The sequence below is a fragment of the Anolis carolinensis genome, chromosome 1, assembly GCF_035594765.1.
Source record: "Anolis carolinensis isolate JA03-04 chromosome 1, rAnoCar3.1.pri, whole genome shotgun sequence".
Lineage (NCBI taxonomy): Eukaryota > Metazoa > Chordata > Lepidosauria > Squamata > Dactyloidae > Anolis > Anolis carolinensis.
This window is the reverse complement of record NC_085841.1, coordinates 259,704,327-259,731,673: the sequence shown is the minus strand read 5'-3', so window position 1 is coordinate 259,731,673 and position 27,347 is coordinate 259,704,327. Positions and strand designations below refer to the sequence as shown.

The 27,347-nt window shown below is 38.4% G+C and overlaps 1 protein-coding gene across 4 annotated transcripts; it reads right to left on the bottom strand.

Moving 5' to 3' along the window:
- Nucleotides 1-166: 166 nt before the first annotated feature.
- On the bottom strand, nt 167-26,667 carry LOC100556721 (inner centromere protein). 4 transcript variants are annotated; one of them, XM_062967472.1, is made up of 19 exons: nt 26,531-26,666; nt 22,487-22,631; nt 20,577-20,684; nt 18,351-19,072; nt 15,015-15,063; nt 14,565-14,598; nt 13,017-13,116; nt 11,532-11,583; nt 10,398-10,500; nt 10,178-10,315; nt 9,163-9,174; nt 6,859-6,968; nt 6,660-6,780; nt 5,842-5,964; nt 5,045-5,220; nt 4,753-4,867; nt 4,253-4,339; nt 1,535-1,682; nt 167-457 (listed from the first exon to the last, which is right to left on the bottom strand). In XM_062967472.1, the coding sequence occupies exons 1-19, from the start codon at nt 26,547-26,549 to the stop codon at nt 252-254; spliced, it is 2,568 nt and encodes an 855-aa protein (XP_062823542.1). In that variant the 5' UTR covers nt 26,550-26,666; the 3' UTR covers nt 167-251. The 4 variants fall into 4 exon arrangements, with proteins under 4 accessions (XP_062823542.1, XP_062823543.1, XP_062823544.1 ...); XM_062967473.1 differs by lacking the exon at nt 9,163-9,174 and having other exon boundaries at nt 26,531-26,664; XM_062967475.1 differs by lacking the exon at nt 1,535-1,682 and having other exon boundaries at nt 307-457; nt 26,531-26,667.
- Between the last annotated feature and the right edge of the window lie 680 nt (nt 26,668-27,347).

Genomic DNA, 27,347 nt, shown 5'->3' with positions numbered 1-27,347 from the left:
ATTTATCTCTACTAATCAGATACTCTTGTATACCATGAGGGCTGAATGAACTGAATTTGGGTCGTAATACTATTTTTAGTTACTCATCCCTGAAAATTAAACTGGACACAAGGCTCTTGTTCTCTTCCTCTCACAAATAAAGACAAAACATCATAGAAAACCTTAAGAGTTTCAAATAGAAAAAATTTTATTAACATTATAAGGTGAAACCAGTTGTACATGTTTAAAATATCAAACAGCTCTGAAATATATCACCATCTCTTGAAATTAGATGATACAGATTTGCCGCCTGGGAATGGTGGAGAGTTCCAAACTGCAGAACTGGTGCGTTTAAAATAGCGTGGTTTGCTCTTATAGAAGATTTCTTCCAGGTTTGGACTTTTCACAACACCAAATAACCTCCTGACATTAGATGGATTGTAATATTGGTGCATGACAGCTTGGGTCAGTTGATTTCCTAGGAGAAGACAACACAATATTACTAGCATTAGGAATTATTTATCTAAGATGCATGCTGTATTGTTTCAGAGCTCTTAAAAGGAGGCGGCACAAATTTGAAAGGAAGAATTAACTCTCTTTTCCCCAACCAGTTTAGAAAAAAAGTTTGTCCTTTCTCCCTCAAGTCGGTTTGACACAGAAGGCTGCAATGACAACCAAGACTGAAGTCACAAAGAATATGCAGGTTTGATTGAAAATGTTAGAGAATCATTGCTAGAAGCAAAGGAGAATATCTGTGCAGATTGAATTTAACAGATTTGGTCTGTAGGAGAAACAGACTTAATGAATTGTACTCTTTTCATATGTCCTGGAGTCAGGTGTATGAGATGAAAACACAATGTAACAATTCTTGCAATGCATTCAGATTTGGTCATTAAGAAGTGAACACATGCATGTATAACCCCCAAAGCCGTAATGCATGAATGAGCTACTTTCTAACCCTTTAAAAATTGTTTTGAAAATTTTGAAAAAGAAAAAACCACTTTACCAATAGAACAAATTTCAAACACAATATATAAAATAAAATGTCTAATTTTCTAACCCATGACAAATATTACATGTTTATATATTCTTATATTAGCTAAGGTTGTAGTCTTTAGAATACCTTAAACAGAGCTAGAGGTCATGGTTATGAAGTTTCTGGGAGTTATCATCGAAAAGTACCTTATCTAAATTCTCATATTAAATTTCAGTAAATCCAGATTTTCTTCTAAGTAAGCATTGTTAAGACCAGATTTGGAGACTCATACATTTAAACATTAAAAATACTCTGGATCACACCGAACACTCATTTAACCCAAACATGGTTCCAGAAAGCTGTCAAGAACAAATGCCTTACCCAAAACTGTTTCTCCAGAACTGTCCCTCAGTGATATAATATACAGGGAGCCTACTTTGATTTCATGGTAAATGTCAGTTGGTAGACACATCCTATATGAATCTGTCTATCATCAGATTGTGGTTATTGCAGCAACAATAAAAATAGGGAAATGCTCTGCCACCATGCAAATGAGTACCAGATGAATTAAAAACTTACCAGAAGCCCATGCAGGGATTGGCTTGCGTGGCCGGCTTTCATCATCTGTTGAGTCATCACTATTCAAATCCATCCCATAATCGTCAATGTTAACCTTGGGGTGCTTGTGGCTCTGTGGTGTCATCTCATATGAATTACAAGGTGAGTTCTGGACAGAAAGGTACATTTGATTACTGTATTTAAGACCAGATAATCTTAGATAAGTTGTAGCAACATGGTAGAATCTCAAGCATGCTTCTGAGAGGTTCCATCATTTTTCAAACAATAAGTTACTTATTTTCTCTTCCAGTAAAGTTAGACTGACACCACCGCTACTTTCTTTTAAAAGGCAAATAAAGTATTTTCTATTCCAACAGGCATTTCATGAGTGACTATATAAGACACACCTTACACTTTGTGCTGGATATTGCTAATTTTTGTGCTTGTATGTGTGTGTGTTGAAAGATGTATCTTTCAATGTTCCAAGCATTCAAATCTGAGAAAAGCATACCTTCTTTTAGACTTTATACACAATCTTTATAGGTAGTCTGCTAGTGGCATTCTTGTTCCATAAGCCAATGACTACATGCATCTTGCCCCATTTTAATGACATTAATGGAATTAAGTTGATGTTTTTATTTTTGATACCTTTTTTGAAATATTTTTATTAGAGTGAAATTTTCCAAATAAATAAAATATAAAAACCCAAGTGCTTAGAAAAAAAGAAGAGAAAGGGAGAAAAAAAAGAGAAAAGAAAAACAAAAAAGAAAAGAAGTTGCTGAGTGTTACAAAAAAGCAGTGGTAATAACAATAAAAAATTAAAAAAGGATATACTTATTGACTTCCATCTACTTTATGGTGTTGGGTAAAAACTTTCCATAGTCCTGGTATATTTGATATTATTCCTTCGGGCATCCCTTTTCTTTAACCATTTCACTTAAGGAACAACTATTTTTCTTCTATCCTCATTCTTTCTTGTTTCAAATTAATATTTTCATCTTTTCATTTTTAAGTAGTCTTTGAACAATGATAGTTTATGCAAGGATAGTTTATGCCAAATTGTGGAGAGACAAAGAAGTACTGGCAATGGATCAATGGATTTTGAAAATAATGGAAATCATGAATATGGATAGGCTAACATATCTGCTATCAACAAATCAGAGAAAAGCAAAAACCCTAACAGATTGGCAATTGTTATTTTTGATACCTATTGCATAGAATCATAGAATAGTAGAGTTGGAAAAGACCTCATGGGCCATCCAGTCCACCCCCTGCCAAGAAGCAGGAAATCGCATTCAAAGCACCCCCGACAGATGGCCATCCAGCCTGTTTAAAAGCCTCCAAAGGAGGAGCCTCCACCACAGTCCGGGGCAGAGAGTTCCACTGCCAAACACTTCTCAGTCAGGAAGTTCCTCCTGATGTCCAGGTGGAATCTCATTTCCTATAGTTTGAAGCCATTGTTCCGCGTCCTAATCTGCAGTCTCTCTTTTCCCCAACCAGTTTAGAAAAAAAGTTTGTCCTTTTCCCCTCAAGTCGGTTTGACACAGAAGGCTGCAATGACAACCAAGACTGAAGTCACAAAGAATATGCAGGTTTGACTGAAAATGTTAGAGAATCATTGCTAGAAGCAAAGGAGAATATCTGTGCCGATTGAATTTAACAGATTTGGTCTGTAGGAGAAACAGACTTAATGAATTGTACTCTTTTCATATGTCCTGGAGTCAGGTGTATGAGATGAAAACACAATGTAACAATTCTTGCAATGCATTCAGATTTGGTTATTTTAAAATTTATATATTGTAATTTTATATTGTATTTAATTGCTTTTTAACTGATTTTATGTACTGTTGATTGATTTTGTATAGGCATCTAATTGTGCCAGGGTTGTAAGCCACCCTGAGTCCCTTCGGGTGAAAAGGGCGGGATATAAATATTGGAAATAAAATAAATAAATAAATATCAAATGCTGACTTGTGTTACTGAGGCCAGACACAGTGTAAAGAGAAACATACATTCACACACGCAACCGTAGGAGTGGGAAACATTGGCAGATATGGGGCCAGTTCTGAGAGACACACAGGATCAACAAACACAACCAAAATGTTTGGTTTTGTTTTTGAAAACTGCAACTCAAAGATCACTATTAGTTTTTGTTTTTTTAAAAGGGAAAACCTGAAAAGGAATTCTTTCAATCAAGCAAAATCTGTGCTTTGCCTTAGAGTGCAACTGCCTCTACTCGAGGCTTTCAGGAGCATTATTCTCCCTACAGGTGTTCACATATTACATTCAATACACAGACTGCAGATCTATATTTTCTACATATAATATTCAAGAGAATGGTCCTATGTTACACAGTACAAACATTTTCAGATATTTGCCAAAATCTCTGCTTTCATTCATTCCCACACAGATATAATAAAAATAAAGTGTTTATGTAGCGTTGCGAGAGAATGATCATATAGAAAAATGAATGCATGACATACATTTTCCATTTAGAAAAGTTTGTGCAGTGTTGTCCTTTACCACATGCATAGGGCACAACTCTTTCGAATCCTAAAGAGTTACTACAGGATATGGTGCGGTGTTTGAAGAAATGTGGAGGAACAGCAAAATAATTAGGTTACCTGTTTGTCTGCATAGCTCTCTGCCCTTGTATAGTACAGTACATATTCCTTCGCTGAACAAGTTCATAGGGTGATTATTTCTTCCAACTTCTGATGTCTGTTTTTCAGAACTCACCTGAATATCTACCGTCACATTCAGTTGTTTGCTAGCCGTCTTGGCCTCTGCTGCCTTTTGTTCCTCTTCTTGCTTCAATTGTTCTTTCTTTAAAAAGAGAAGGCGACACATTGCTAGTTAAAGGCACCAGCTCCAAGCTCAAAGGTGGTAAAGCAAAGGGCAAGAAGGCCAATTTTCTATTGACTGCAAGGATATCTTGCTTGAGAATTGTACAAAAAATGAAATCAGAAATTCTTTTCAGATCACTTTTGAGGCTGGGTTCTTTAAACCTTTGGCTTGTGATTTTACCAATTTTTTTTGGGGGGGGGGCGCGCACACACACACACACACACACACACACACACACACTCTGTATTCTAATTGATGTTTCAGGGACTGAGAGGCTAACACTCTCCCCTCAGTAGGCCTACATTTTCCTACCTGTTTTCCACAACTTTAACTTTCAATATGACAAATGAAAGCAAGCAAGACAATAACTCTGAGGCCGACAAGCATCTCACCCTTTTCCTTTCATTCTCCTCTTCCTCTTTTCTAAGACGCTCCTTCTCTTTCGCTGCTGCTATAACCTCTTTCTGCAAGCGTGTCACCTTCTCTTTCTCTTGTCGTTCATATTCCCTACAAACAGACAAGCTCCGTTACTATCTGAATTGAAAAGGAGGAATGCTTTAGGCAGAGTAACACCACCACATATAATCACACATTTCTGAGGCTTAATTCTTCAAAATAACGCATGCAATAGGGCCCAAGACATCATGAAATGAATGAAAGCCTTCTGGGCCCTTTTGTCCTTACCGTTGTGCCCGCAGCTTTTCCTGCTCCTTCTTCTTCTGCAGTTCTCTCTCAGCAGCCAGATTTTTCTCCCTCTCTAGTTCTGCCTGGCGCTGCTCTGCAGCCTTTCGTGCTTTCTCCTGCTCCTCCTCCTCTTTCCTCTTCTGCATTAACTCCCTGTGCCTACGTTCCTCCTCCTCCTACGAAAGAAGAGGTTACAATCCAAGTGGGCTTCATACAGCCTATATCCTAGCCAAGTGGCTCAAGACTAATCAGATGAAGGCCTGCACCAAATTTCCACAAGTCCACATAACATGTTTGTTACTTTCAGCTGTGAAAGGGAAACTTAAATATTCAGTATCCTCTTTCACCACAGAATCCTAAACATATTTATATAATTAAATCGAGAAAGACTGTTTTTCAAAAATTTGTCAAAATTGCCTGACCTTTCATGTCAAAGCTGAACTGAACCACAAGACATACATTTTCCCTGAAGAATCTTACAGGCTTAAAATAGCAATAAAGTTTAATCAAAGTTACTTAATATTTAATAAGCCTGAGAAGATTCATGGAATGTTTTTGCAAAACTTTGCTGATTGCAGTGGGCTTCTACAGCAAGTTACGAATCATGCAGCAATTCAACAGCAATTCCGAGCATTATTCACTATTGTTTAGAACTAATGGGATTTGTAGTCCCACAGCTAGAAGGCTGTATGAGTCTCAACTCTGCTCTACAAGAAAGTTTACTTTCTCCTTGGCCCCATCTCTGGAGAAAGCCACCATCCCATGCTCCAGTCTTGCCCAAACACTTTTCACCTTACCAGCTGCAGAGCTTTCTGTTTGCGGGCTTCTTCATCTTGTTTGCGCCGGGCTTCAATTTCCTCCAGCTTCTTAGCAGCCACTTTCTTCTTAACTTTGTCTTCTGCTAATTTTTCCTCTCGTACCTAGAATATTGATTTATTTACACCTACATCTTTCCTTAAAAGAGCTCAAGGCTTCTCTCCCCTTCCTTGTTTTTATCCTGATGACTACACTATAGGTTGGTCAATGGACAGGCAGCGATTAGTCTCACAGGGATATTGTTGCATGGCAGAATCTGGGTCTCCACAGAACTGGCACTTAAGTCATCATATCAGCCCGGCTCTTGGTTAGTCATCTCTTGGCAATTTATGAGGTACACTATCTTTCCTTATAGAATTCCCATTTCATTGAATTCTGTATATGCCTTTTTTATACCAGACTGAAAAATCTTAATAATTTTCAATAGCAAGACTACAATAGGCACTCCCCTTTGATGGGGTTTAGAAGCACAGGACCCTTGCAAAAGTGGGAATAAAGAAATCCACTATTCTATCTGAGAGATAGAATGACTCCCAGAGTGACTCTATGGTCAACTTTTGTCAGAGCTTGACAGTAGAATTGCATAAGAGAACATAGTTATCAAGTCCACAAATAATCAAATCTGAAAAAATTAAGCCTGCAAATATGGAGGACCAACGGTACTCATAGGTCTACTGCTCAAACAGATATTACCAACACAGGGAAAGAGTTCATTAAATTGGTAAGAGAATTGTATCCTGACATTTGGAATACAAGTCTTGATAATGTAATGTAGCCTTGTTGCTACATTCAGACTTACCTTCTCATTTTTCTCCTCATGTTGAGCCAGCTTTTGCTCAAGCCTCTTTTTCTTCTCCTCCTCCATCTGTTCTGCCCGCTCTCGAGCCTGTTGCACCTTGCGAAGGCGTTCTTCACGTTTCCTGAGGACACATTAAACTCTATTTAGAAATGGTATCCACGACAAACTAGAAAAGAAGCAAGTGGAAGCACTCACATACCGCCTCATCTCTTCTTGTTGCTTCCTCTTCTGTTCTTCCAGTTTCTGTTTTCGATATTTTTCAGCTTCTTCCTTTTTCCGAAGGTTTTCCAACCGTTGCTTTTCCTTTTCCTAGACAACATGAAACTCATTAGCACACATCGTAATAGGTGTGCTTGCTCCAATAGCTAAAAGGCAACCAATTCAGCTGCACTTCTAGTCAAGGAAAGAAGAGCTTTCCCTCCACTTCCCTGCTTTCCTTTGGGGCAAATCCATTTAACGGTGACATTGGCCATGATAACTAAAGTGGAACAGCGACCAGAAAGAATCCCAGTGTCAATGCAATGTTTTCCAAGAAGATGGCAATATGACAGATCAATGTGACCAATCTCAATCCCAGCACTGCCAACAGCAGCCACTACTATCAATTATTAATTAAAATATAAACACTACAATATCCTGAGACTTCTATCAGTCATGAAATATGAATCTTTTCTCATTTTCAAATAGGGTTGTGATGTAATATTGTGTTACAAGAGAGGGAGCTTGGAAATAACATGTCACAAGCACATAGAACTGCTATTTTTCCCATTGACAAGAGCATAACCAAGCCACATGTAAAAGCTACACAACAACTGGAAACAACTGGAAAGTCACTCCATTGGTGCAACAAGTAAGCTTCCAGTTACTTTTCAAAGGCATTTATTCCTAGAATTGTTACAAAATATTATCATTATTCTGTTTTTAATCTTTTAAAAGAGGCTAATGTTATGTCCTTCTCTTATCAGTCATAAAGCCACATTCTGCTAGCACCATCTTTACTTGTTCCAGTCCTATGAGCAATCAACAATGCATCATTGCAACAAATAATGTCTATGAATTAGTCTTCAAACAGCATAATTAGCAATGGAAGTGGATTGTTTTTAAAGTAACCTTTTCCAGGTGCTGGGGTAGGATGCACATTGGATTTTCATCTATTCAAAGCAACAGTAATTTCTAGATATGTACTTAAAGCATTGCTTTGTCACTTGAAAAAGATTATGTTCTGCCAACTGTCATCACAACACGTCTTTCCTAAATAGGAAACAAGTCTTGATAACTAATAAATAAATGAAATTTTCTGCCAAGATGCCACACATACACTAAGAAGCATGAAGGAGGAGGAAGAGAATGAAGTCTCAATGTTAGAAAGGTTTGTTTATTGTTTCCCCAATGAAGTTGAAGTAGCATGTGCAAGTACAAAGTACTGAGTGGCAACTAAAGAGAGATTTTCACAAATTGATTTGAATTTTAACTGGCCAACAAACTTACTGCAGAGGAACAAAACCTGGGCCAAATTAGGCATAGATCACCCCAGAGAAGTTTTATTTACTTAAAGAGACCAGTAAATTGGAAATCAATACCAGGTGTTACAGCCTTCTCTTTGGTCTGCGTTTTCAAATATATATACCGGTAAGTATCAACCAAATCTAGTAATGTGAGATGGGACATTGATCCATTAGTCCTTTTGAAGTAGGGATATTTTTCTTAAGCTTATTTTTCTGATCTCAAACCTGTCAACACACAAACACTAACATTTCTACTAGGGTCTATAAGCAAAATGATTTGATATAAAATGGAATAATCAATTAGTTTTCCCAGTAACTTGAATAACTTCCATGCCAGGGTTTTCTTTCTAACTAAGCAGACATCTGCTGAATACAACTGTTACATTGAGGAAGGAGTCTAACACACTTATTTTGGTGGAGAGAAAGTCTCACTGAAGTCTGTGGGACTTACTTCTAAGTAAGGATGCAGACTATGCACTTTTCAACATTATTTTCCTCCTCCTTTTTTGTATGTTTAGTTCAGGTAGAAACTGTTAGATGGGTTGATCTGGGCAGCTAAAAAGACTAGAATTAACTATGAACAGCTACATTATTAAAATAAAATGGGCAAGATCTAAAAAAGACAACAAAGCTCCTCGAAGCAATGTTCAATAATATTATAGTTTGTCTTTTGCACTTTGTTGCCTGTCTTGATCCTTCTAATCTAAATTAAATTAAGTGGGTAGTGTAAATAAACTGAAACATTGGATGAATGAAATGATAAATATGAATAATCACATTCTGAAATGAAATGCCCATGGTTCTTGTACAACATTGAGAAAACAGTGAAATGCCACTAGAAATTGTGCAAGTAGTCTACATTTTAGTAAGGTTTGTTGCAAAGGCCAGGCAGCCCCTTCAAAGAATGGATGTTGCTATGCATGTTAGGGATGCCATTGGATGACACACTGTTAATTATGTGCAAACACATCTAATCTAAGATCAATCTTGTTACTTACAACAAACCCTCCCTGTATGAAGAGAAAGTTATGATATAGTTAATACCTTTGAAAAGTGAATCGTATTGTTAACTCGATATCTATTGTTAACAATATGACCGAAATAGACTTGCATCTAGCATTCCACCCTATTGCCATAAAGCTTTGCTGGGTCAACTGTACCTTTACCTACACTTCATAAGACCTGTACTACCATTCTGTTAACCCAAGAAGCAGCAATGGACTTCACCACTTTCAAGAGACTTATGCTGGGATACTGAATACATAGTCTGCAAATTAAACAAACACGCCAGAATCTTAATGGTAAGATAAAATAGTTCAAATCAATGTGCATATTTTGATAATTTGGTCTTATAAATAGATAAAATATTAATAAAATTAATCAGTCCCTTTGCCTGTCTATTCTGTCACACTGTCTCATGCCAGCACTTAACATCATTCAGTCCCTTGGGTCCCTAAACCCAATCAAGTTTTTCTTTAAAAGGGCAAAACACAGTAATTTTGCATTTGTTTGCATACACCCCCAACCCTTTTCATTGATCTTTTTTAATATTAATGTAATGTTTTTAAACGTTAATATGAATTGTTTTTATTTAATCCTATTTTAAGCTTATTTGTATGTGTGAGGTATCAAATGGTTGCCATATGTAACCTTGCCTTGAGTCCCCTTTGGGGTGGAGAAGGCAGGGTATAAATGGGGTAAATAAATAAATAAATTTTAAATGAAACGGATGTAAAAATGCCTGTCAAGTCTGAAGACTTTTGCAAGATTATTAATGATGAAAAAACATAATAGTGAAAACAGAAAAAGAACATTGAGCTCCTGCTAGTTAGGTTTGGCATGTAGGGAAAACCCAGGCATTGTGGATTGGTCCTCCCATCCATACCAAGAATCCCCCTGACAATTTGCATATTTATTATTACTTTCTCCCCCTGCACTACACCTGAGCAGGTAAATTTTAGTTCAGAAGCTGCTCTTCCCCCCTTTTCCACCTATAAAAAGATCTCATGTTACCTGGGGAGTGGTCCTTAAAGGAGTGTTTTGCTTGAGGAATGATTTTACTGTACAGCTTCGGCTCACAGAGCTTGGGGTTCCCATAAGCATTTGGTTCTTCTGCACTGTGTGCAAGAATGTCTTGAATGGCCGGACAACCTAAAGAGTACAAAATATAATCAGTCCTTGGGAAACCATTAATAAACTTAACATGTTCTCTAGGATACAATACTTGTCTCACCTTGCTGGCAAGGTAAGGAGACGGAACCTTTTTTCTTGGTGGAGAGAGCTTCTCTTGTTCATCCTCTAGATCACCAAGCGCTCTTTTATAACTTGCTTGTCTCCTGTAAATTTAGTTTTGTATATAAAAATTAACGGAGGACTCATTATACAGAACACACCAGTACAATATTCTATCATCGGTCCTCTTGAAAGCACCACGCATCTTCCATCCCTTGGCTTCTTTCTGAGTCCTTTAAGGGGCTTAAAAGAATCCTTAGGCAAGATGTCAGCTTTTGTGTGTGTGTGTGTGTGTGTGTGTCAGGAGCAACCGGAGTTGCTTCTGGAGTGAGAAAATTGGCCGTCTGCAAGGATGTTGCCCAGGGGACACCCTGATGTTTTTACCATCCTTGTGGGAGGCTTCTCTGGATTTGAACCTGGCAGCCTTCAGGTCAGCAACCCAACCAAGATGTCAGCTCAAGGATATATCTCGATTTCACTAAGGGCCCTTAGTGATAACCTACAATATCTGCTTTGAACTGGGTCCCCTTCCACACAGCTGAATAAAATCTCACATTATCTGCTTTGAGCAGGAATATATGGCATATGTGTAGTTCAAAGCCGATACTGTGGGATTTTCTGCCTTGATATTCTGGGTTATATGGCTGTGTGGAAGGGTCCTGGATTATCTGAGTCCACACTGCCATATCATCCAGTTCAATGTGGATTTTATACAGTTGTGTAGAAGGAGCCAAGTCTCCCTTACATAGAAGGGGATTCAAATCCATGAACCTAATTTGGCATTATCTCTTATTTGTAACCCAGCCTGAAAATTCTCCCTTCCTCAACTACAAAGAGGAATACTATTTTATGTTTTTTCCCATTCTTTTCTTTCCCTGTACCTCCATTCATCTTATTTTCCAACACTTTGAACCTGTGTATGACTGGGTCACTCTTTTTGTCACTCATGTGAGATAACAAGCAATGAAGCTTTGTTCCTGCTCCCAGTAACAAACAAATAGAAATGGTCTGGTAGTCTTACTCATAGGTGATGCACAGGCATATACACAAACAATAGATACAAGAGTAAATATACCAAGGTTAAGAAAAGAATACTGGTCATGAAGTTTGTCAAAAGACCCAACAGACAACATACCCAACGTTCTGGGATGGTTTTCGAATTTCTTCACTCTTTTCAGGGCTGCCCACTGCATAGAGAAAAGCAACTACAGTTACTGGTCACTGAACTATTTTATGTGATAAAAGCATGAGGTGAAAACTGTATCATCAAGACGATGAACATTTGTAATTGCCAGGACAGATATGCTTATAATTTACTATTTTACAGAGGTTTTTAAAAAACTTATTTTAATCCCTTTACCTAAGTGTTTATAAGGCAAACAAAGAAAAGCAACTGGGCTACGATTACTTAAAAAAAAACCAGCAACACATTTTATGTTAGCAAACATTATAAAGGGAAAAACAGTTCATCCACTTCTGAAGATTCAGATCAATGCCATGTTTAGAAGATGCAATCCTAAAAACTGATTCACCCATAAATAGAATTGAATTTTGATTAAGTTACATATTCAAATATATGAGTTATGATTATGTATATGAAGGAAGTGAATAGGCTCAGTGCAGTTATTCCTCTATTATTTGGGTGGCATATACCATATTTTACCGCATTTGAAAGGCTGACATAAAGGAGAAGGAGAAGGCTTGTCTTCTGCTGCCCTGGAGACCAGGACTCAGAGCAATGAGTCTGAGAAAATTATAGGAAAGGAGATTCACCCATTAGGGTGAACTTCCTGACCAAGAGAACTGTCCAACAGTGGAACTCTCTTTCTCGGACTGTGGTAGAAGCTCCTCCCTTGGAAGCTTTTAAACAAGAGGCTGGATGGCCATCTGTCAAGCGTACTTTGAGTGCTCATTTCCTGCATGGCAGGGGATTGGACTAAATGGCCTATGTGGTCTCTTCCAACTCTGATTCTATAATATTTGCACCCCTTTTTGGGTCCCAAAATGGTTTTTTTCACCCTTTCCTTGCTTAATCAAGCACTGATATCTCCCCCCTTCTTCTTTGTCTCAGAGGTAAGACAGTTAAAAAAAAACAAATTGGGGAACCCAGGGCATCAATAGTCACACACTCACCTTTTCAGCCAGAAAAAAGGAATGAAAAGTATTACTATTTCCTAGTGAAACATGATAGTAGAGATTTTATTACATGTTTATCTATCTCTTTCTAGAATTCATAGCAGTCCACACTGATTTAAAAAGTTCTGCAAAAGTTTCAGCTGAGACAGCAACTGGCTCCATTTTACATAGTCAACTTCAAGAACAAGGTAAGTACTCAGTCAAGATTCTACAATTAAAGGCTACCAGTGGATTCCAATTCTCATCAGCAGCAGCCAGCTTGAATATAAATGTGGAATGATGAGAAATAGTACCTGATCAACATGTACAAGGCTGTGTATCCGCCATCTGTGTCCTAGCTGTGAACAACATGTATCCTTTCCCCTAACTATCAAACCAGCATCTTCTAGGAAATATCAAGCTTCCCCTTCCTTAAAGATGCTCTTTTAACTCAAGTTGTAGTTCTCCGTTACTCAGTGAACTCCATTATTCCTGATCCACTGACCCTTGTGTTCTCCTTTTTGCGGATCTTCTTGAGCCTGGAGATTTGCAGTCATGCTGGCCTTCTGTGAATTTGGTGTTGTCCTCATGGTTTCAATAGCATGCTGTAAGGCAAACACATTCTCAGCATAGCCCCATATAAAGTGAAACATAGTTAAACACAATCTTATGACAGATCAAAACTTGTTATAAAAACAATTTTACTCTTAAATTAAGAATGCAAGGAACCTTAAAAAAGAAAGAAATATTAAACACTCTTTCAGGAGAGTTTTCTAGTTTAGTTGTTTTGTCATATGATTATTTACTGCCCAAGAGCGGACGTAGTCTTCATGCTTGTTGAACTACAATTCCCAGAAGCCCAATCCAGCACAGTTTATTGAAGAGAACTTCTGATAGCTGTAATACTCAAATGCTGTATGACTCCCATACAGCAATTCTAGTGAACAGGACAAATGGCCTGTTAGGCTCAATGTAACCTGTGGATTTCAGGTATCGTCCCTGCTACTCAACCATAATTTTATTTATGTAGAATATTTGCCTGCCACCTTTAAAGAAGCAGCCTTTGACAGAAGAAACCTATGTGTATCAACTTAGAAATGAATCCTGTTCCAATAATGATCATAGAATCATACTTGGAAAAGACTAGTCAAACCTTTGCCATCTATTATTCTATGATTCTACGCAGCAAGACACAATCAAAGCACTCCCAACAGATGGCCACCCAGACTGTTAAAAACCCCCAGAGAAGGAGACTCCACTACACTCCGAGGCAGCATATTCCACTGCCAACCAGGTCAGGAAGTTCTTCATAATGTTTAGGCAGAATATTTTCCTGAATTTTGAATGAATTGCTCATGTCCTAGTCTCCAAAAGCAGCAGAAAACGACTTGCCACATCCTCAATGTGACAGCCTTTCAAATATTGAAAGGTGGCTAACATGTGCCCTTAGCCTTTTCTTCTCCAAGCTAAACATACCCAGCTTCCTAAACCACTCCATCATATTCTGAGAGTCCAAATGCTGCTGTTGAACAACTCTAACAAATTCTTTCTAATGTTTAGGTGGCGTGTTTTTCTCAATTTGAAACTGTTGCTCTGTGTCCAAGGATGCATAGAATGAATGGAATTTGATATGTTAACTGCCATTGTTCAATGCCACTGAATCTTGGGATTTGTAGTTTGGTGAGACAGCAGCACTCTTTGGCAGAGAAGAGGAAAGACTTTGCAACACTACAACTCCCATGATTCCATAGCATAGCCCGGGACAGATCCCTGTGGTACCACACTAGTCACTTCTTTCCAGGATGATGAGGAAGCATTGGGAAGCATTGTTTAGCCCACGTTTTACTGTTTCTTCATGAGAATATCATAGAGAACCTTGTCAAAGGCCTTACTGAAATCAAGTTATGCTATAGCCATAGAACTCCCTTCATCTACCAAGCTTGTAATTCTATTTTATTTTTAAAAAGATTAGATTAATCTGATTCTTCTAGGTAAGGAGGTACAATATAGAATTATATCTTTAGGCTTTACTTTACCTCTTTTCAGAACTTACCCCTTGAGAATCAGAAGAGGGATCTAGCTCTGACCTAGGGAGAAAAAACATAAGACATAAATATATAAATAAAACAGTACTATTTCCTTTTTATCATTCTGTCACTAAATACATTAACGCAATGAAATGAAGTGACCAGCGTTGTCAGCTAAACTCTTACCCACATTCTGTATTAGACTACACAAAGCCCTATAAAAGCTCAACAGCTGTCCTGTTTTCATGTGGGAATTTGGAACTCTCAGAAGTCAACGGATTACATTCAGCAGTGCACAAGCAGATGTTAGTTTATCCAACAGCACATTTCTTTAGCCCCCTCCCTCTTATAGCCCAGTGATTCTGCTTTTGCAGCTTGGGGAGTTGGCTTGAAAAGGCTGCAAAGAGGGGAGAACAATGTTGCCAGCAGTTTTATTGTAGACTTTAGATACAATCTGAAAATTTTAGTCAACTTACGTAGATTCGGTTGCTGTTTCTTCATCTTCTGAATGCACAGCTGCTGGGGCTATAGGTCAAGAAACATAAATATGTTCATTTCTATCATAGCCAGTGTGGTCCAACCGACGGGCCACATGCGGCCCACCAATTCATTTCTATTGGCCCTTGCCCTTTTTACTGGAAAAATATTTTAATTTAACATTTGGAAAAAAAATCGTTTACCCTTCTTACTGCTTTAAGTTTTTAAGAATTCGTTTACTTTCTGGAATGTTTCTGGCCTTCAAATTCCTATACTAAAGTTTGATTGGCCCTTGGGTAACTAAAGGTTGGACCACATTGGCCTATGCAAGAAAAACACAAGAAACTCATATGTGGAGTTTGCTTCCCAATGGTATCAAATCCAAATAAATTGGAAAATGAGTTACAGACTGCAGCACATTGTTGGCTAGGAGTGTAAAATGTTATGAACAGCTCAAAACTATGAGCATATATCAAATTACAATAGAGTCTCACCAGGCCTGTAGCGAAGGGGGGGGGGGGATTTAGGGGTTCCCCCCCCCCCGAAATTTTTCGGGTTATTAAAAAAAATCTGGTTTACTCATGAATTTTAACTGGTTAACCAAATCCCCATGCTAAATCTATGAGACGCAAAACATTAAGAGTCCCCTCCAGGCACTATCTCCAGCAGATATTGACAGGTTTGTAGCGGGGGTGGGGGGTGCTAGGGGTTCACCCTCCCCAAATTTTCACCCCCCCCTGAAATTTTTTTCTGGCTACGGCCCTGAATCTCACTTATCCAACACTCGTTTATCCAACATTCTGGATTATCCAACGCATTTTTCAATACATCGTGATATTTTGGTGCTAAATTCGTAAATATAGTAATTACTACATAGCATTACTGTATGTTGAATTACTTTTACTGTCAAATTTGTTGTATAACACGAAGTTTTGGTGCTTAATTTGTAAAATCATAACCTAATTTAATGTTTAATAGGCTTTTCCTTAATATCTCCTTATTATCCATTTATTATTTATCCATTATTATTATTAATTTATTATTTATCCATTTACTTTGGATAAGCGAGACTACTATACAGGGCTTGGAAAAAGGAATTTATAGCAAAAGAATGCATATCCTCAGTATGTGGTTTTAATTCCTGTAAAATGTGTTCAGATGGATTTGGTACTTTTAGGAAACAACTCCACATATAGACTTATTTTTCCTTATCCATGTAGCAACCCAGACAGATGAGGGAGGAAGGGGGTGAATGAATGAGGCTAAGAAAAAGACCTTTAAAAGGCTACTCAAGAGAGGCGGACGCAGAAAAGGTTTCCTTTGAAAGGATAGAAAGGAAATAGAACAAAGGGAAATCAAATAAAGTAAAAGGGCAGAGCGGAGACTAGCCACAACATGCCAATAGAGAGAAGGCAGGGACAAAACTGAATTGGCAAGTAGGAGTATTCTGCCTACAGAAGCCCCTTCTACACTGTCATATAATCCAAATTATCAAATCCAATAATCTACATAAATTACTTTGAACTGGACTGTATTAGTCTACATTGCCAAATAATCCAGTTAAAAACAGATAATCTGGATTTTATATGGCAATGTAGAAGGGGCTAGAGCAGGGGTCCCCAAACTTTTTAAGCAGAGGGCCGGTCCACAATCCTTCAGACTGTTGAGGGGCCGAATTATCATTTGAAAAAAAAAATCCAAACAAATTCCTATGCACACTGCACATGTCTTCTTTGTAGTGCAACAACAACAACAACAACAAACGAACAATACAATATTTAAAAATGAAAACAATTTTAACCAACATAAACATATCAGGATTTCAATGGAAAGTGTGGACCTTCTACTGGCCAATGAGATAGTCAAGTTAATTAAGATTGTTGTTGTTGCTGTTGTGTGCCTTCAAGTCATGTCAGACTTTGGCCAAGCCTAAGTCTAAAATTAGTTATTTATTTATTGCATTTATTTACTACATTTATATCCCACCCTTCTCACCCCGAAGGGGACTCAGAGCAGCTATATGTACATACAATATATTATATTATTAGCTTAACACAATATTAGCATTATATATTACTATATTGAACTATACCACTATACTATTATATAATATGTAATATATAACAGATAATTAATATTATTATATGATATTACTATTAGTATTATATTGTATAACATAAGATTATTATCAATATTATATGTATATACAATATTTTATATTATTAAAACTGATATAAAAATATTATATTATAAAACTGAGGGCGGGGGCCAGGTAAATGACCTTGGAGGGCCTCATCCGGCCCCCGGGCCTTAGTTTGGGGACCCCTGGGCTAGAGTGACCTCACAGTTTTATGCCTCCAGAGAAGCAAGCAAATCAATCCAGTTTGGATGTTCTGTCCTCCCCAAAAGGGAAACAAAATGCTAATTTTCTAAATTTCCAACCAAAAAACCGATGGAAGTTAGGGAAACACAAAATAAACTAGTAACAGACTTAAACATTTGTTTTCTTGATCTGTAGAATCTTGATTACAACGCTAGTCACAATGCTTTTAAGCACAAAAAAGGTCCAATTGAAAGAAAAGAAAATATTTTCCAAGACTAGTGAATGGACACAACTCTACAATTAGAAAAAAAACCCAGCAACTTTCTTCCTAATTTACACACACATTATATCCATCACTTAGATTAAGACCTCTCTTCTTGAGAGAAATTTGAATGGAGCAAGCTGCAGTAGAAAATATGACTAAATTGTGATTATTCTAATTCTTTTTCTAGATGTAGTTCCCTATCTATTCTACTCTTTTCTGGACTTTTCTATAAATTATGTTCTCACTCTTTCCCTGTACACTTGATATAAAATCATTTAATAAAAATTATATATCACAAACTGTGATTATTCTGAAATCATAGATCAGTAGGTGGATTCCTATTTCAAAAAGACTTCTGTCCTCTAACACATCTTATCCTAATTCATGTTTCTTATTAGCACTCTAGAATATTAGAATGTGAATGCTGTGAAATCTAATGGTTCCCATTATGTTGCAGAATGCAGCAGCAAGTTAAATGCACACATTTCACTCAAACCTGCCAAAAATTAAGACTTTCTCTATTTATCAGGCCTCATTTTTTTCTACTTTTGAAAGTGCTTCAAAGACCTTGAACTGAGACAGATATTTTAACACGAGGATTCTCTTCCTTGAAAAATCCATGGTTACTTAAAACATAATAATAATAATTTCAGTTTCCCAACATTTTGATTCAACACATCAATGGACAGGCAGATAAAATAGAGGGAGCGAAGAAAAGTAATACTATCTCATGGTGTACAAACTTACAGCTTGGGTGCCCAGAAGCACTGGATGACTGCTGGGATGCTTTACGCTTCAACATAGATTTCTGGACAGCTCTTTTCCTTTTGGCACTTAGTGAGCACCGTGCAACCAAAGAGGTGCTGCATTTTAGGGATGGCCTACCCATTAGGCTTCGCCGCACTGACTGACGTTTTTCTTTTGGTACTCGGGGTGTCCATGGATCTTCACTGAGGTTCAACTTGACTTCCATATCAGAAGGTTGACAATTCTCTTGTTGTTGAGCACATGCAGTCTTCTCATCTGTGATGGGTTCTTTACTTTTAGTGGTTTTGGCAATTGACCCATTAGCAATTTTCAGCTTGGAAGCTCCTCGCCCCTCTTTTTTTATTTGTGCTTCAGGGGTATCTGGGATCACAATCAAAGAAACTCTGGACAGAGGTTGCTCTCTGTTTGTAGAGGTCTCTTGAGATGACAATGGGATGCTCAGTGAAACCTTCTTTTCCGGGGGTGGTGTTTTTTTAAAGTGCAATTCAGCACTGTGCCTCTCATTAGCACTAATTTCCACTAGTGCTATTCTCCCTTTAGCTAAAGGAACAGTAGCTTTCTGAACAGAATTTTCTGAGGTCCTGGCTGACCTGGCAGCACGAGACCTAGTCACACGGCAACAAGGTGATATATTCTCTGCAAAAATAGTCAGATCTCTTTCATGTTGCAGACTTGCCTGGTTACCATTTCTTTTTGATAATCTAATAAAAGGAAGACATTGTCAGAAAAATGATAGGGTACAAGTGTACTGAAAAGTAAAGCTAATAGATATTACGAGATAATAATAATAATAATAACAACAACAACTTTATTTATACCCCGCCACCATCTCCCCGTGGGGACTTGGGGCGGCTTACATGGTGCAAAGGCCCAAACAACATTGACAAAATAAACAACAATATAAATACAATTCATAGTATAAAAGATAAATACAGTAATACAGTATAAAACAAGAATACTAAAACAGTTGATAGTTATCAGTCAACCACCAGGCGCAGTTCTATCATCTACTTAGGTGGAGAAACTGGAGCAGCAATGCAAGAATAAAATAATGAGTTAAGTGCATAGATAATAAGGACCTAATAAAATACAGGATAGAATAATACCATCTGGGACTGATTATCTAATGACTGTCTAACCAAAGGCCAACTGAAACATCCAGGTCTTTAACTGTTTCCTGAAGGAAGAAAGCGAGGGAGCTAACCTAATCTCCCTGGTGAGGGATTTCCAGAGTCTGGAGGCCATGGCTGAGAAGGCCCCCCTCTTTCGTCCCCACCAGACCCAATTGTGAGGAAGATGGAAGTGAGAGGAGGGCCTCCCTGGAAGATCTTGGAGAAGTACCAACTTCTCTATTTATCTACATGAAGTTTTTGATACATTTTTCATTAATTGAACTGATAGATGTTTCAATATGAAACTTAACAAAATCCTGCTGTTGTCAGTCCCAACATGATAATGAACCCACAACCTCACACATTACACATCACTCGTAAATCTCACTATGATCAAAATGGGAAATTTTGTATAGACTTGAATGAGGCTTTCCATTACTGCCTTCTTCTGCACATGATATCTGATGCATGGAGAACTAAACTGGTAGTTTGTTAATGTCTGAAAGCTCTATACATGTAAAACAAGATATTTAAAGGACAGGCAGTTGCACCATTATCTTATATCACTGTTTCTTCTTTATTTCTTTTCTTTTCAGAAAAGATAGCAGATATATTGAAGAATTTTTAATTCACTGCAGACAGCAGGTAAGTTTCAAAACCCTTCTAAGGTCAAAGAAATTTCAGATAGATTAGAACCTGGAATTTTCAGTGTGCAGTTGAATCTTAATGGAGCATTAAGCTTTGGTATCCAAATAAATCTGTACAAAGTTTCCCAGTTGTTTTCAGAAGCACTGATTTGTGTGGGTAACTGATGTGGCCCCATCACATTTTCCCCCCAAAAGGAGTTTGGCATTACTTTCCTGAGGTTGAAAATGTGTTATTTGCCCAAGGGCACCTAGTGAGTTTCCACGAACAAGCGAAGATTCCAACTCTGGTTGTTCAAGAACCCCTTTTTTTTTTAACACTCAAGCATTACATGATGCCGGCTTTCTTCCAATCTCAATATTTTCCCCAAATGTCAACTTAGAATGTCAATTGTAAATTATCCCATCACTCATTGTCAACTTGACCTCCATATAATATTCCGCCCTACCTCTTTTTGACAAACTGGTCGTGCTTAGCAGATGAAATACGACTCTTTTTCTGGCGATTTTTCTGTGATGGAGTTTTGGGCATCAGCAACTGTTTGCCATTGAAGCTGCTGCATAGACACATAAGAACATTAACAGTTGAAATCCCAGCCTGTTATTGCCTTTGCCCAGGCTGTTTAATGAACAAATAATCTATCACATGTTACAGATGGCTAAATTATTTCTTATTGAAAATCAATCCATGCATGAAATGTTGCAGGACTGAAAAGGCCAGAATCATGTGTCCTGGCTATTATTCTATGGTACAATATCTTCTGCAGATCAAGAGCCATGCTGACAGGGTTTTTTTTCCGTGTCAGGAGCAACCTGAGTAGCTTCTGGTTAAAATGACAGATATTACGCCGTCATTCTAAATCACCTTCAGGACAATCCTAGGCCATTTAACACACTTCAGTAACAAAAGATGCATTTCAGATTTAGATATACAGTATTACAAAAACAAAGGGCCCACATACATGGACACTATAATGCATCTTGGAAATGGTTTTGCTGTGGAGGTTATTACATTGAAAGGTATGGAACTATTTTAAGCCCAGGAAGGTGAGTATGTTTCTGGCCTCAATTTGCTCATTGTGTGTGTGTTTGTGTGTGTTCCAAGTGCAGAGAAACATACGTACAAGCGCTCCATAGGCACAGGAGGTTATCCCTCCCTGGTCAAATAGCTCCGCTGCTAGCCAGGCATGCCTTTAAGGTATTTTTAAGTAACCCCTCACTCCAAATCCTACAAAGCATGTCAGCAAGACCAGGTGTCTACAATGCATCCTGCGGAACCAATTTTGCCAAGGAATGTGGAAAAATTGAAATCTTCTGCAGCGCAGTAAAGGGTTACCTCAGATTTTCCTGGGTGAAATGCAGGGGTTAAACCAATCATGGTGGATTGCTCCTCCATGCCATCCTGTGAAAGGTCAGTGTGTAGATGAACCCAAAATATGTTTACCTATACTTATCTGTTTCCTGACCTGGGCAATGTACCCAAACTCATCTATAATTTGAGAAAGCTTTCTGCACATAGTCTAAGGCACTGCTTCTTAAACTGTGGCTCCCGGTCCCAAATGGGGTCCCTTTAGTTCAATGTTGGGGTACTGAAAAATTTGGAAACAATAAGTTTTCTGAACACCACATAGTAGCTATTTTTGACATTTACACAAATCTATTGTGCAGTGTTTACAGTGGACTATGCAGATGCGTCAGCTGTACTTCATAAAAAGGAAAATCAGCCTGTTTAGCAAACCTTACAAATGCTGATTTCTTATCAGTAAATGTTAGATTTTCATACTTATTTTATATATACCTATATACCCGGAGTCATGTAAAATTTATCAGGCAAAAGGGAGTATGAATGGAAAAGTTTAAGAAGCCCTGGTCTAAGGGACAGACATCTGGTGGCATTATACTTTGCATTTCTTCAGCCATCAGATATGATATTCATATTTCATAAAATTGAGCATATAAAAAAACATAACGTAAGATCACAATAGTCCTTAAAAAGGAGTGTCTTGATAAGGCCTCAGTCTTCAAATAAGCAATGTGAATAGAAAGTACCAACCAAAATATATAATTCCATGAAATATAATTAGAGGCTGCATAGCTAAACGTTTTAGGATTATGCCTCTAGACTGATTAAAAACAATTCAGTTACAAACCAGTCTGTTTTCTTATGACCACCAATACCAGTAAGAAAAATATAGATTTCAGTTAGTTACAATTTAGAAAGGATTTAGTTTCTCTGATTTAAAGCTAATATATCCAGGATGACAATCTTTCATTCAGTTTTGGAACAGTTAGTTTCAACACATATAAAGAACCAAATATTTGCTTTTGGCACCTTTCCCAGCATATTGTGAGATTTTACCTGCTGAACATCTTTTGCGCCTCTTCACGAATCTCCTCCATCCACAAAAAGTCTGTCTTGTCAACATTATCAAGAAGTTGTCTCCATAGATTCTGCGATTCTTCTTCCAGCCTCATGAGGCTTACCATCTTCAGCATTGCTCGGTCTGCAAAAAACAAACAAAGAGGTTCTTCTTGCTCAAGTAACAGAAATACCTGATAATGTTGTCTAAGGTTTAGCAAAACAACCTTAAACAGACTAGATTGTGTTGAAACGAAATACTCAAGAATCAGGCAAGTGCCAGCAGCCTAACTTTAAATTAAAGTCAAATATAACTATTTTGAAAGTAGTGTGTGTCTGAAAGCGATAGGGCAGAGCTTTCTAAACATTTTGTTTTGGTGACACATTTTTTAGACATTCATCATTTTGCAACACGGTAAATCAGCTTTACTAGCATATTGGAGGTGTTAACCCAGGCATAGGCAAACATCGGCCCTCCAGGTGTTTTGGACTTCAACTCCCACAATTCCTCACAGCCAGTAATGCCTGTGTTAACCAATTGGAGACATGGAAACATACATAAGTTGTAATAATGAAATGTCTGGGGATGCAACATATCTCATCAAACCTTTCATTTATATATTTAAAATACACAATTTATAAGATAGTAACATATATTTCCAATATTTTGTTATTTCCTGTAACATTGCTGTGGCATACGTGCACACTGCAGCCAACACATTAACATGTTGTGACACACAGTTTGGAAGCTCTGTTAGATAAGGCAACCTAGTCAGGAACCTAGGCCCCTTCTACACATATTATCTTCTTATCCCAGGTTATCTGACAATGGAGACTCATATAATCCAGTTTAAAGCAAATAATCTGAGATCAGATTCTGAGATACACAGATGGGGCCCTAATCATACATCTATTGCTGTAAGGATGAAGAATTCCCTACTGGCTATACTAGTTAACTCCAGAAATAAATGTAAAATATTGGTAGCATACAATGCCTTATATGATCAGCCCACCACATTTGCAGCTTTGACTTTTGAGGATTTATTATTCACAGATTTTATTCAAATGTTCTCTCAAGGAATTTCAAGGTTTTCCAGTGAGTCCTTGGCCCCTTCTACATTGCATATATAATCGAGATTATCTACTCAGAACTGGATTATATGGCAGTGCATAAGGAGCCTGTGGTCAACCTCCTTCAGTCACACTGGAGAATCCAGAAATTGCTAGAGAGGTGTTATCTTAGGTATATATATATATATAAAAACCACTGTCTTTATTTGCAGTGTTTCACTTTTGCAGGGGCCCGGTGCTTCTAACCCTAGCAAATATAGAGGTCTGACTGCACATGCACAATCAAGGGCCAAGATATCACTACGTAGGAATACTTCTGGCTTGTCAATCTGTATTTTATCTGTGGATATTTCTTGCCTGTCTTTTAATAATTTTGTTTCTAAAAAGCAGCTAAAAACCTTCCGGTTTGTGCAAGCTTTTGATGAAGACACTGAGCTGTAATGACAGGAAGGCTAACTTTTATCTGTCTTGTTGAGTAGCTTGCAATAATTGTATTAGATTAATGTTTTTAAATATGTATACTTATCTCTAAATTGTAAAATTGTTTTTATAGTTTGTGTTTTATATATGTACATTGTTTTATATTATTTTACACAATGTTGTGAGCCGCTTTAGGTCCCGTTTTAGGGAGAAAAGTGGGATACAAATAAATATGTATTATTATTGTTTTATTTTGCATTTTTAACCATCTTGTATCCCATTTCAAGGACAAGGAGATTATGACTGACAGATCCCAATACAATCTCCAGAAAAAAAGTATTATTGACTGTGCTAGAGTTTGTAGATATTCATTTGGCAGCAAGGAATTGAAGTGCCTTTTTCCTAATGGTACCCAACGTATGAAACAATCACCCCTCTTGTATACCACCAAGTCTTGGTGCTGGCTTACTTTTAGTATTTCTTGAAACAGATTTTTCATTTGCTTTTCTCCTAGCTATAAACTGTTGAGTATTTCCCCACTAATTGCATTATTGTATTTTCTTGGACTGCTTTATAATGTTATCGCAAATAATTTTTGACAGTAACCGCAACAGATTCCCAGATTTGAACTGCTGACTTTTCAATCAGCAAGTTCAGAAGCTCAGCTGTTTAATCCACTGTGCCACCAAGAGCTCCCAAAAGGTAAAGGTTTTCCCCTGGCATTCTAGTCATGTCCGACTCTGGGGGTTGGTGCTCATCTCCATTTCTGTGCCAAAGAGCCGGTGTTGTCCATAGACACCTCCAAAGTCATGTGGCAGGCATGACTGCATGGAGTGCTGTTACCTTCCCGCCAGAGCAGTACCTATTGATGTAGTCACATTTGCATGTTTTCGAACTGCTAGGTTTACAGAAGCTGGGGCTAACAGCAGGCACCCACCCCACTTCCCGGATATGAACCACCAACCTTTCGGTCAGCAGCGTCAGCCGCTTAGTGGTTTAACCCACTGCGCACTTCAGGGCTCCAAGTGCCCTTGGGGAAGCAATAATATAAAATTGAGCAGATTGAGGCCACAGCATCCTGTACAATGTAGCTTTTGTTGACGTTTGTGCGAAATCTGATCCAACAACAAAGACACAGTAGCTTCACACAGATGAAAGAGGAAACATAAATTTACTTATTCAGCAGAATCAAAAACATAAACTTGTGGCATTACATCAAAAATAAATCCTGAAGAGCAACAAAATGAACAAAGTCCTTGCATGCATAACATAAACACAGAGAGCAAGGCTTCTCCACCTCCCAAGGGAGAGAGCACCATGTATCTCAAAACACATCCAGTTATACTCCACTAGGTGTGGACCAAACTTACTGGCCTGAACAAGCACCTGCATATAATGACCACCAGAATGAGATTTTTTCGCTTAACACATATTCTATTCCAGTGGTTCTCAACCTGTGGGTCCCCAGGAAGCAAGTCAAGACTGGTTATTCAAGCAGGCATTTGGCGATTGACAAAAATATGGAAAAACACCCTGGATTGATACAATGGCCTAAATGTTTTGTGTTGTACCTGTGATTGCTATCACAGTTTTATAATTTTAATCATTTTTATTCCATAGTTTTAAATGTTGTTGTTTTAATCGTTTATGTTTACATATGTGAGGCATTTAATTTTGTTATTGATTATGCTGTGAACTGCTTTGAGTCCTCCCCTAGGGGTGAGAAAAGCGGTATATAAATGCAATACATAAATAAATACAACTCCCAGAAATCCCTGCCAGTTTACCAGCTGTTAGGATTTCTTAGAGTTGAAGGCCAAAACATCTGGGTACCCGAAGACTGAGAATCACTGATCCACCTTGGTGCTGATGCTTGAAAAACCTGACCCGTTTTCTTTATACCTTAACAGTTTTTTATACACTTGAGAATGCACAATTAAAATTTTAGAGAACAGATCCATGATTTATGCATAGACCTTAAAATGACAGAAGAACAAAATCCACAACTGTCAACAAATGGAGCACATTTCTTCCAACATTAACAAGTGATGAGGAAGTGAGTAAGGAGGGGTGCACTAACTGTAACACTCCTTGAATATGCCTTAAAGCAGGCATGGGCCAACTTGGGCCCTCCAAGTGTTTTGGACTCAAACTCCCACCATTCCTCACAGCCTCAGGCCCTTTCCTTAAGCGGCTGAGGGGGAAAAAGGAAAGGGCCTGAGGCTGTGAGGAATGGTGGGAGTTGGAGTCCAAAACACCTGGAGGGCCCAAGTTGGCCCATGCCTGCTTTAAAGTCTAACAACCACAATATCAATACGTTGAGCATCGCATATCCAAAACGTTGGGGGCAGAATGTTTTGATCATCAGGAAGCCAAGGAGTGGCTATCACATGCGGTACCGAACTGAATGAATTGCCCCGTGAAGATACCCCCCAAGGCACGCAAACACCCCAAAGTCCCAAACAACCCAGTTTTCCCATTCTGATTCGCTGTGCACAAAAGGAAGATGCGAGGCGGAGGCGGGCGACCCTTAAAGCCTTCCCTGGGACTCACCCCTTGGGTTCCCCGCCATTGCTGCTTTGCGGATCCAAGCCTACAGAGGCGAAATTTCCGCAGCCAACTGTTAACAGCGACCCGCGCTCTAAACGCCCGCAGCCCAGGCTTGTCGCCGTTGAAATATTTTTTTCAAACAACGTCACTCCCCGCGGTCCAATGAGCAGCGCGCGCCTCCACGACGGGGCCGGCTATTGGCTGAGACGCAGCTACCGAAGTAAAGCCCAGGAAGGGGCTGGGCTTAGGCGCAACGGAAGGAAGGGAAGTCTCGGGGTTACACTGGAGCAGGAATGAGTAAACTCCGGCCCTCCAGGTGTTTTGGATTTCAACTCCCGTGGGAGTTGAAGTCCAAAACACCTGGAGGGCCCATGCCTGCACTAGAGTTAAAAGCAAGTGTGCATCCCTCCTGAAATCCCCGAGCTTGTAGTTTAGGGGAGGGGCCTTCAAAATGCCCAGCCAGAAAGATCCCTAAAAGCTCCAGCTGGTGCAGCGGGCAGCAGCCAGGTTAATAATGGGAGCGGCTTACAGGGAGCATACAAACCCCCTGCTAAGCCAGCTCCACTGGCTGCCGATATGCTACCGAGCCCAATTCAAAGTGCTGGTTTTGACCTACAAAGCCCTAAACCAGGGGTCCCCAAACTAAGGCCCGGGGGCCGGATGCGGCCCTCCGAGGTCATTTACCTGACCCCCGCCCTCAGTTTTATAATATAATATATTGGATATACATATAATATTGATAATAATATTATAATGTAATACAATATAACACTAATAATAATACCATATAATAATATTAGTTATATATTCTATGTTACAT